Source organism: Diceros bicornis, chromosome 31, assembly GCF_020826845.1.
Source record: "Diceros bicornis minor isolate mBicDic1 chromosome 31, mDicBic1.mat.cur, whole genome shotgun sequence".
Classification (NCBI taxonomy): domain Eukaryota; kingdom Metazoa; phylum Chordata; class Mammalia; order Perissodactyla; family Rhinocerotidae; genus Diceros; species Diceros bicornis.
In genome coordinates, this window is record NC_080770.1 from 19,062,159 (window position 1) to 19,073,888 (window position 11,730).

An 11,730-nucleotide genomic window follows, 5' to 3' on the forward strand; every position below is an offset into this window, starting at 1 on the left:
GACACCTCTAGCAAACTAATACAGCTTTTGATACTGAGAATTGGGGTGAGTGCTGTAATAAATGCCATAAAATGTTGGTATTATTTGGGGATTGGGTGACGGGTAGATGCTAGAAGAGTTTTGGGGTGACTCATAGAAACAGTCTTGATTGCCTTGAAGAGACCATTGGTAGAAATATGGATATTGAAAGGTGTTTCTGATGAGAGCTCAGAAAGGAATGAGAAGCACTGTAGGCAGATAGAAGGCATCTATCATCTTAGAGAATACACGTATCATCATGAACAAATGATGCAAGAAATATATATGTCAAGGTGCTTTTGGTTGGAGTCTCAAATGGAAATAAGGAACATGGTATTGGAAACTGGAGGAAAGGTGATCCTTGTTCTAAAATGGCAGCACTAGCAACTAATACAGTGACCTTTGGTTTATAGCCTTCTATTCATAATTTGTTCTACTGACTTTGAACATGTATATTATCTTAAGTGAGTCACACTTTGGTGACTTTCTACATTGTACATCTTTTTATGGGATTCCTTTCCATCCTCTCTTGTTCTTTCATGTCACCTTTAAAGCTCAACTAAAGTATGGCTTCCTCTGGGAAGAATTCTCAGATCTTAGTTTGATTTAAATGTTCCTTATCACAACATGAATATATGATACTTATTAAATTGTTCTTTACTTGTCTGATCCCATCATTATATATGAAATCACTGAGAGTAGGGAATCATGCTTTATTCCACTTGATAATCCCCATCTCTATTTTGACCCAGATACTCCATAGGCATTTTTTGATTGAATGAATAAAGAAAGAAAGATTAAGCTTATAATACTTTTAAAGATATTTTTCCTTGTTTTATAGGTAAACTGCTTCTAATATCTGAAATCAGCACCTATAAAGACTAGATGGAACCAAGGAACAATGTGACTTACTTTGTCCTTTTGGGACTCACACAGAATCCAAAAGAGCAGAAAGTTCTTTGTGTTATGTTCGTGCTCTGCTATATTTTGACCATGGTGGGCAACATGCTCATAGTTATGACTGTAACTTTCAGTAAGACCCTGGACTCTCCAATGTACTTTTTTCTTGCTGGCTTATCATTTATGGATGTCATTTATTCCTCATCTATTTCTCCCAAACTAATTTTAAACTTGTTCTTTGGGGAAAATACCATATCCTTCCAGTCTTGTATGACTCAGCTCTTTACAGAGCACTTTTCTGGTGGATCAGAGGTCTTTCTTCTGTTGGTGATGGCCTATGACCGCTATGTGGCCATCTGTAAGCCCTTGCATTATTTGGTCATCATGAGGCAACGGGTGTGTATTGTGCTGCTAGTAGTGTGTTGGATTGGAGGTTTTCTGCACTCAGTAATTCAACTTAGCACTATTTATGGGCTCCCATTCTGTGGCCCTAATGTCATTGATCATTTTTCCTGTGACATGTACCCCTTATTGAAACTCATCTGTACTGACACCTATGTCATTGGCCTCTTAGTGGTGGTCAATGGAGGACTGATCTGCACTATTGTGTTTTTGCTCTTACTCATCTCTTATGGTGTCATCTTGCACTCTCTAAAAAACCTTAGCCAGGAAGGGAGGTGGAAAGCTTTCCAGACCTGTGGTTCCCACATCACTGTGGTTGTTTTCTTCTTTGTTCCCTGTATTTTTGAGTATGTGAGACCTGCTAAGACCTTCCCCATTGACAAATCATTAAGCGTGTTTTATACAATTATAACCCCCATGCTAAACCCATTAATCTACACTTTGAGAAATTCAGAGATGACAAATGCTATGAAGAAGCTCTGGAGAAGAAATGTCATATCTTATAGTAAATAAGCGCATCATCCACCGTGAAGAGAGTCATTTGACATTAGAGTCCATTTCCTTGGAATGCAGAAGTCTTCTTATATCTGATGCTGACTTTTTTTCTTCAAAGAACTTGTGATAATTACAATTAAAAAACAAACTATGTGATATTGCTGTTAATAGCAGTTTCTCTCCCTGTGAGAGTGTAAGGCCTATACTCTCTTATCACTTCTCTTGGAAAGCTGTAATGCCTGTATAGCAAGGAGTCAATAATATGTAATGAATTAGTGAGGAAAATTTTATATAGTTACACTAATCTTAATCAATTTATGTGTTGATCTTTTTTAGTTTTTTATGAGACAGTATTATTTTTATTTAGATTCTTGTCATTTAAGTTACTTCTTTTTATTATAATATTTAAAATATTTAATGCTGTATAGCTTTTCTTCTCTGATAAATACAGCAGCATTACATATAAAATTTTTAGTGTAACACTTCTACTTTTGAAATAAAAATTGAAGTTCAATAGATAACAAATAGTAAAAATAAAAACCATACAAAATGGGATGAAGTGTAGAATAAATTTCTTATTTATCTGTCAATATAGTCTCTAGTCCTCTTCCCCAGAGGCAGTCACTTAATCTGTCTCTTAAATTTCATCAGGTAATAATGTTTGCAAATGCAAATGTATTTCAATATATTTTTATTTTTCCTCTGTATGTAAATGTTTGCTTTTACTATGCAACATCTTGAAGATACTTCCATACCAGTCCATATAGACCTAACTCTTAGTTTTTCTCATACTGTATAATGCTACTTTATAAATATATACTAAAATTAATGTACCCATCCCTCTTCATGTGGTTCCTCATCTTTTTCTAGGATAAATAATTCTGCAATAAATATACGTTTTTGAACATGTGCAAGTATGAGTTCCTAGAAGTGAAAACTGTCAGTATATATATTTAAATCAACGGTCAGATGGAATGTGTATATAAAATGTTGGGAATCATAGTTATTGCCAAACTGCCATCCTTGATGTTGTACTAATTGCTGGATTCCTGCCCACCATCTATGAGAATACTTTTGTTCACATTCTCAACAACCAGTACCTGATAAATATTTATGGCACATGACAATCTGATCAAAGTTATTTTACTTCATTTTTATACTTTAATCAAAATCCTTTTGATATCATTGAATTTGAGCATCTTTTCACATGTTTAATATGATTTGTATTTATTTTTCTGTAAATTACCTAGTAATGTCTTTTATCTATTTCATTCCATTGTTGATCTTTTCCATACTGATTTTCATGTGATAATTATATACTTAAGAAATGATCCTTTTACTGTTGTATATGTAATTATTATTTTTCTGTTTCTCTTATGTTTTTAACTTTCTTATACTACATTAAATGCTTTTTTATGTAAAAACTTTTCTTTACATTTTGTATTTATTTATTTTTTGATTTTTGTACCTTGCTTGAAAACACTTTCCTCACTTCACTCTTACCAAAATAGTCTTCAACTATTTTTTATCATTTAATTTTTAATCAGTTTTGTGGTCTTATATCTTATATTAAATCTTCTGATTCATCTGGAATTTATTTTAATATAGGAGTTAAATAGAGATTGAATTTTAGTTGTTTTTCTAAAATTTAGTTGTTTTTTACAGTTACATAAGTATCTGTTTGCCATCAATTTGAAATCCTGACTATTGTTTTATGAAGTCCCATATATATTTGGATCCAATTTAGAACTCTATTCATTTTATTGATATCTTTATTCACATACCAATTGACACAGATGTAATTGCTTTGATATATGACATTTTGATATGTGATAGGACCAGCAGTACCTCATTACTGTTCTTTTCCAGAATTATCCCTACTCTTGTATGTTTATGTTTCAAAATTAAGTTTAATATAAAATAATAAGTTTAAATTTAAATAAGATGAATAAGTTTCAAATTAAAATGTTTACAATTAAGTTAAAATAAGTTTAAGATAGTTTAGTCAAAAAACAAAGTTCAGTTATTTTCAATAAGATTCAATTTAAGAAGATTCATTTAGGGACAGTTTATATATTTAGAGTATTGAGAACTGTTATCCATGAAGAGAATAGATCTTTTCATTGAAGAGGTTATCTTTTATACCCTTGGGTAGTGTTTCCACTTCCGCCCATGTTGTTTATCCCTTATAGATAGCTACTGTTCTTCATCCATGACTTCTAAAATGCTAGTTAATACTTTAGCTTTAAGGAAAACCATCTTTTTCAGGAAGTGGACAGCTCAAGTCTTTGCTAAGCATCTTTCTGTGCTGCCGAGATCATTCTTCCTGTGGTGGTTGGAATTGACCACTATGTGGCCATCTGCAAACCCCTGTACTAGGAAATCATGTGATTTGCTGTGTACTCTGAACCCCTGTACTGTGAGTGACAGGGATGAAGCTTCCTCTCTTGAGTGGCATGAGCCAGAGGCTTTGTCCTTGGAACCATTCAGATCCTCTTCACAACCTGGCTGCCTGTCTGTGGCTCCAATGTCATAGATCATTCATGTGTGACTTAACCCCTTTGTTGAAACATCTCTGCATGGATACTAATACCCTTGGTCTCTTTGTTGCTGCCATTGGTGGGTTCATCTGCCTGTTAATTTTTTTCCTCTAAATAGCCTCCTATGTAATCATCTTGTACAGTCTGAGTACCTATGGCTTGGAGGGGAGATGCAAAGCTCTGTCCACCTATGTCTCTGAAATCACTGAGGTCATCTTAGTCTTTGTTCCCTGCATGTTTATATATTTGTACTCAGTTGCTATCTTCTCCATTGATAAAGCCGTAGCTGTGTTTTGTCAGAATTAGTCAGGGCTCTTATAAAATGCCGATTCTCAGGACACAGCAACGGAGATTTTAATTTAGTAGTTTTGTTTTGGATGGGTATATCTACAGTTTGGACAAATTACCCAGTTGTATCTGAAGTCAGTGATTTTTGCATGTACTTTGAGCTATTACATTCACATCAGGAGCCTGTTAATGAAGTCACCTTAGTTTTTAAATTATGGCAAAATATACACAACATTTACAATTTTAACTATTTTAAGTGTCCAGTTTAGTGGTATTAAGTTAATTTACATTTTTATGCAAATATCATCTCCAGAGCTTTTTCTTTTTCCCAAACTGAATCTCTACACTCCTTAAACAATAATTCCCCATTTTCCTGAACCCCATGCAACCGACATTCTACTTTCTGTCTATGAAGTTGACTACTTTATGTACCTCAAGTAAGTGAAATCACACAATCCTTGTCCTTTTGTGAATTCCTTATTTCACTTAGAATAATGTATTATAGGTTAATCTATGTTTTAGCATATGTAAGGATTTCCTTCCCATTCAAGGCTGAAAATATTCCATTGCATGCATATACCTCATTTTGTATATACATTTACCTGTCAGTAGACACTTCATTTGCTTCTACTTTCTGAATATTGTGAATAATACAGCTCTGAAAATGGGTGTAGAAATAGCAGGATGTTTGAGTCCCTGCTTTCTTTTATTTTGGATATATACTCAAAGGTGGAACTACTGAATCATATGACAATTCTTTGTTTAATTTTTGAGGGACTACCATAACATTTCCCTAGCAGTTACATCATTTTACATTCCCAGCAGCCATGCACGATTGTTCCAATTTCTCCACATTCTCTCCTACCTGTATTTTCCATTGTTTTTATAATAGCTATCCTAGTGTGTACGAAGCTGTATTTTATTATGGTTTTGATTTGCATTTCTTTAATGATAGTGATGTTGAGCATCTTTCATGTGCTTACTGGCCATTTATATGGTCTTTGGGCAAATGTTTATTCAAATCCTTTGCTCATTTTTAATTGGTTATTTGATTTTTGTTGTTGTAGAGATATAGATCTTTATATATTCTGCATATTAATACCTTGAAAGATGTGTTCTTTGCAAATCATTTCTCCCACTCCATAGGTTGCCTTTTTTCACCTTTCACTCTGTTACAGAGTCATTTGACGCACAAAAGTTCTTAATTTTGATAAAGTACAATTTATCTATTTTTTTTCTCTTCTTGCCTGTGCCTTTGGTGTCATATCCAATAAATCATTGACAAACCCAAATTTTCTTCTAAATGTTTTATATTTTTAGCTAGTATTTTAGGTCTTTGATCTATTTTGAGTGAATTTTTGTATATGGTAAAAGTTAATAGTTCAACTGGATACCTGGTTTTCACAGCAACATTGTTGAACTGGTTGTCCTTTCACCATTGAATGCTCTTTACACACTTGTCAAAAATCATTTGAAAATATACACAAAAGTTTCTTTCTAGTCTCTCTATTTTATTCCATTAGTCTATATTTCTGACTTTGTGCCAATACCACACTCTTTTGATCACCATAACTGTGTAGTAAGTTTTAGAATCAGGAAGTGTGAGAGCTCCAACTTTGTTCTTCTTTTTCAAGATTGTTTGGCTATTTGGAGTCCCTTGAGATTCCATGTGAATTTTAGAATGGATTTTGCTATTTCTGCAAAATGTACTTTTTGGATTTAATAGGGATTGCATTGAATCTGTAGATCAATTTACATAGTATTAACATCTTAATAATATTAAATCTTCCAGTCCATGAATGTCTTTCCATTTATTTGTGTCTTCTATAATATCATTCAGCAACATTTTATAGTTTTCAGTGCACAAGCCTTTTGCCTCCTTGGTTAAGTTCATTCTTATGTATTTTATTCTTTCTCATGCTGTTGTAAATGGAATTATTTTCTTAATTTCCTCTTTGGGTCCTTCATAGATAGTATAGAAATTCAACACCCTTTTATGATAAAAAGCTCTCAACAAATGGGGTATGGAAGGAATATACCTCAAAATAATAAATGCCATATAGATCAAATCCACGGATAACATCACATTCAACAATGAAAGGATAAAAGCTTTCCCACTAAAATCAGGAACAAGTGTGCCCATTCTCACCACTACTTTTCAACATGGCACTGCAATAAAAATTCCCGTGAAATTTTTAGTTTTCTACATGTAGATCATGTCATCTGTGAGGTAAGATAATTTTACTTAATTAATATTTACTTAATATTACTACCTGTCGCAGTGCTGCCAATGGTAGCAACTTCCTATCCTTTGTTTATTTATTTATTTTTTATTTATTTTTCCCCCCAAAGCCCCAGTAGATAGTTGTATGTCATAGCTGCACATCCTTCTAGTTGCTGTATGTGGGACGCGGCCTCAGCATGGCCAGAGAATCGGTGTGCTGGTGCGCACCCGGGATCCCAACCTGGGCCGCCAGCAGCGGAGCACGTGCACTCGACCGCCAAGCCATGGGGCCAGCGCCCTATCCTTTGGATCTCAGCTTAGACATCACCTTCTAAGACAGGCCTTCTCTGATAACCTTATCCATAGTAGAATTCTCCCTCTTATTTTCTGTCACAGTACCCTGTTTGCTGTCTTATAAGCACTGAATGAGATAATATTTAATTTATTAAACTGTCCCATTATTTATTGTCTCTTTTATAAGAATGTAAGGCCCATGCAGGAATGACCTTTTGCATGGTATTTTTTTCTGTTTTATTAATTGCTGTGTCCTCCCTCATAGCACACTTCCTGGTGTGGAAATTAACAAAAGAAACCTTAACTAAATTTGAGTCTGGAAGCCTGCCAGGGGAGCTCTCACACCTGTCATTCGTCCTCAATTACACCAAACAGAACGAGATCTGTGCTTGCATCTTCAACAAGAAGTAAAGCTACTTTACTTCTCTCCTCACATGGCAACAGCCCAGCCAATGAGAAATGCTGCAGCTCGGCCAATGAGAAGCCATTGCCTCCTGAACTGTTACTTTGCCCCAGGAACTTTCCTTTAGAACAGCGCCTCCCTATTCCCCCTTTTCCTCTGTAAAAGCAAACTCCCCTCCTTTGTTTTCTAGATTTGTCTATGGTTCCCATAGCATGCACATCCCTAATTGCAATTCTTTTGGCTATTCCCAAATAAACTCATCTTGAGGGTAAAATAACAGGTGAATTTTCTTTTTAAGTTGACATTGGTGTAAAATAGGTGCTCTTAATTAAAAAAAAAATAATTGGATAATCAGTTGTTACATCTAAATTGGTGACAAAGTTTTTTAATATAACTTACCACACTTCAAGGAAGAATAAATTGTGTATTAAGTAAACAGAAAGAAACACTTGCTATGGCAAGTGGGGAAATACTTGATAAATTAATCTTCACTGGAACAAAATGCCTTGGATAATATTTTATTCTTGACTGGCAATAGTCTTATAACAGTTCTAAAAATTATCTTTTTCTCCATGTTACATCTTTCTGATGCTAATTATGTGATTTGGCCTGGTAGTATCTTTACATATAAATGTTCTTTCAAATTTTGTGAATTTGCAAATCCCAGTGAATTTAATTAAGCAAGAATTAGTCTTGGACATATTCCAATTCCAGGACTCAATGATAATTGTGGTCAGAAGAGATATAACGTCCAATGGTCTTTGCACTGTCGGGAAGAAGAGGTTGTTCATTTAAGAACTGACATAAAATTTTCAGGAGGTCTTTTGTTAGGCTTAAAGCATGATATAAAAACAAGGCACAAGAATGTCTCTCAAAATCTCAAGTCAAAGGTCCTGGTCATGCCATACAATAGAATGAGAAGGACTAAACAATTGAATGGAATTTTTCTATTTTGAGGTTAGTAGGAAAGAAATTATTCCAGAAAAATTTCCCTGGGATATGGCTAGGTGCTATCTTCTTACAGAAACAAAGGATTTGTTGGCCTTTTGATGAATTATCCTAACATGATTAAATTTTTATTTTTCTGTGAGCACCAGGAAATCCCATTAAATAATCTGCTGTGTAAATAAAAACAGTCTTCTAAATAACCAGAAGACTCCATGGAGAAAATGGACAGATGGTCAAATGATACAAAATATACCCTCAAGTCATAATGCAGCCTTTCGTCCTCTGTTCTCATACCAGATGGATAAAGAATTTGAAGTCTCTATGAATGAATTGAAAAGTCTTCCTTTGGATTGTGTACAAGTTGCCACAAGGTAAGACTAACTGCAAATAGTGGGAACCAGGCTTCACAATTGTCTGAATTTCTTCATTATGTAAGAAATTAAATCACTTTAAAATAAATCAAAGTTAGATTCCAATTCTAGTTTTGTCACTTAGAAATATGGGACCTTGGGAAAATTAATTTGATGTCCTGAGCCTCAGTTTCTTCAACTAGGAAATGGGGATTACAATTCTTGTTGCTCTGAATATTAAATATGATACATTAAATTGTGAGTCCATTTGGAATCTGCTATAGGAGTTTTGAGCAGTGGCATGACATAATCACAATAAGATTTAAAAAGGATCATTTGGGCTGCTTCAGGAGAAGAAATTGTTGGAGGGCAGAATGAGAGTGGAGAGACTTGGCAGGCGGCTATTGCAGTGGGCCAAGAAGAAAATAAGATTTGGGAAATGATAAATTTGTGATATATTAGAAAGTAGAGGCAATAAGACTTGTTAAAGATATCAGTAAGTAATATAAGAACAATAAAGGAGTGAAGGACGCTGTGAGATTTATTGTCTGAAAAATTACATGGAAGGTGGTACCATTTAATGAGATGAGGAACACCTATGTTTATTGTTGAAAATTAAAAATTTAGTTTTATAAATACGAAGTTGATACCCAAATGGAGATGCCTTAAATTGGAGATGTTGCATATACACCTTTGAAAATTAGGGGGAAGATAGAGGCTGGAGACACATAATTGGAGTGCTACAGCATTTATTGTTCAGAAAAAGGAGGAATATCCATTGAAAGTCCCTAAGAAAGAAGTCTCAAAGAGATCTGAGACAATCCAGGGCAGTGATTTTCCATTAATAATGTGATCTACTCACTTTAAATATGTAAATTACCTTCAATGGGTCTCAAGAATGACACTTTTGTGACTATATAAACATTGCCTCTTTTCATGGAATTCCCATTTATCTTCTCCTGTTCTTTCACTTTCCCTTTAAACTCATCTAAAGCATTGCTTCCTCTGGGAAGTCTTCTCTAATTCCAGTTTGATTGTTATCTTCCTACACTGTGACCCTTAGCATTGTGTGAATATTTTTATAATGCACTTATTACATTGCCTGGTAGCCTGATCCCTCATTATGCATGATATCACTGAGGATAGGGAACTATGTCTTATTTGACTTGGTGATCACAATATCTGTGACACATTTGACACAAATAGATATGCTGTACACATTCTTTTAATTGAATGAATAAATGAAAGATTAAACTTATAATGCATTTAAAAGTTTTCCCCCTTGTTTTGTAGGTAAACTGCTTCTAATCTCTGAGGTCAGCGCTATAAGGACTAGATGGAACCAAGGAACAACGTGACTTACTTTGTCCTTTTGGGCCTCACACAGAATCCAAAGGAGCAGAAAGTCCTTTTTATTATGTTTTTGCTCTTTTACATTTTGACGATGGTGGGCAACATGCTCATTGTTCTGACTGTGACTATCAGTAAGAAAGACCCTGGACTCCCCCGTGTACATTTTTCTAGCTAGTCTTTCATTTATGGATGTCCTTTATTCCTCTTCCATCTCCCCCAAATTGATTTCAGACTTGTTCTTTGGGACAAATACTGTATCTTTCCAATCTTGTATGACCCAGCTCTTTACAGTGCATCTTTTTGGTGGATCAGAGGTCTTTCTTCTGTTGGTGATGGCCTATGACCACTATGTGTCCATCTGTAAGCCCTTGCATTATTTGATTATCATGAGGCAGCGAGTGTGTGTTGTGTTACTGGTAGCGTCCTGGGTTGGAGGTTTTATGCACTCAATAATTCAACTTTCCACTATTTATGGGCTCCCATTCTGTGGCCCCAATGTCATTGATCACTTTTCCTGTGACATGTACCCCTTATTGAAACTCATCTGTACTGACACGTATGTCATCGGCGTCTTAGTGTTGGCCAACGGAGGACTGATCTGCGCTATTGTGTTTCTGGTCTTACTCATCTCTTAGGGTGTCATCTTGCACTTTCTAAAGAACCTTAGTCAGGAAGGGAGGCGGAAAGCCCTCCAGACCTGTAGTTCCCACATCACCGTGGTTGTCTTCTTTTTTGTTCCCTGTATTTTCATGTATGCAAGACCTGCAATGACCTTCCCCATTGACAAATCATTGAGTGTGTTTTATACAGTTATAACCCCCATGCTGAACCCATTAATCTACGCTCTGAGAAATTCAGATATGACTAATGCTATGAAGAAGCTCTTGAGAAGAAATGTCATATCAACTAGTAAGTCAGTGCATCATCCATAATGAAGAAAGTAATTTAGCATTAGAGCCACCAGCTTCAAGTGTAAAAGTCTTTGTAAATCTGGTGCAGACTTTCCTTTGCTCCAAAGGATTTATGATAATTATAATTAAAGAGTGAACTTTGTGATATTAATAACAATTTCTCTATTAGAATGTAAGTTCTATATCTTGTTTATTACTGCTCCTAGAAAGGTGAAATGCATGTACAATAGGGAGTCAACAAATAATACATAATGAATTAGTCAACGAAATTTTTATAGTTACAGTAATTTTTAATTAATTTCTGCACTTATTTTTATTATTTCCTTTTTCATTCTTTTATTTTAGTCAGATTCTTGTCTTTTATCTTCATTCTTTTTATTGTACTAGTTAAAATATTTAATGATTTATAGAGTACTTTATTCAATTTTACTTGCATTAAATATGAAATTTTTAGTGTAATATTTTACTTTTTTAAATAAAAAATTGAAAGTATAACAGATAATAATAAATGTTAAAAATACAATCCATACAAAATGGTAATAGTGTAGAATAAACCTCCTACCTGTTCCTCACTAGAGTCTCCCAGTTTTCCCAGATACAGACC

General features: G+C 34.5%; 1 protein-coding gene and 2 pseudogenes across 1 annotated transcript; all 3 read left to right on the forward strand.

Moving 5' to 3' along the window:
* The first annotated feature begins 903 nt into the window (after positions 1-903).
* Positions 904-1,833, forward strand: LOC131395691 (olfactory receptor 4A47-like). The gene has a single exon (XM_058527531.1). The coding sequence runs from the start codon at positions 904-906 to the stop codon at positions 1,831-1,833; it is 930 nt and encodes a 309-aa protein (XP_058383514.1).
* Positions 1,834-2,721: 888 nt separating this feature from the next.
* On the forward strand, positions 2,722-4,661 carry LOC131395392 (olfactory receptor 4C12-like; annotated as a pseudogene).
* A 5,537-nt stretch (positions 4,662-10,198) lies between these two features.
* On the forward strand, positions 10,199-11,147 carry LOC131395393 (olfactory receptor 4A47-like; annotated as a pseudogene).
* The last annotated feature ends 583 nt before the right edge of the window (positions 11,148-11,730 follow it).

What these genes read in the sequence shown, in the direction of transcription:
- LOC131395691 (XM_058527531.1), top strand. Translation starts at nt 904, where the DNA reads ATGGAACCAAGGAACAATGTGACTTACTTTGTCCTTTTGGGACTCACA.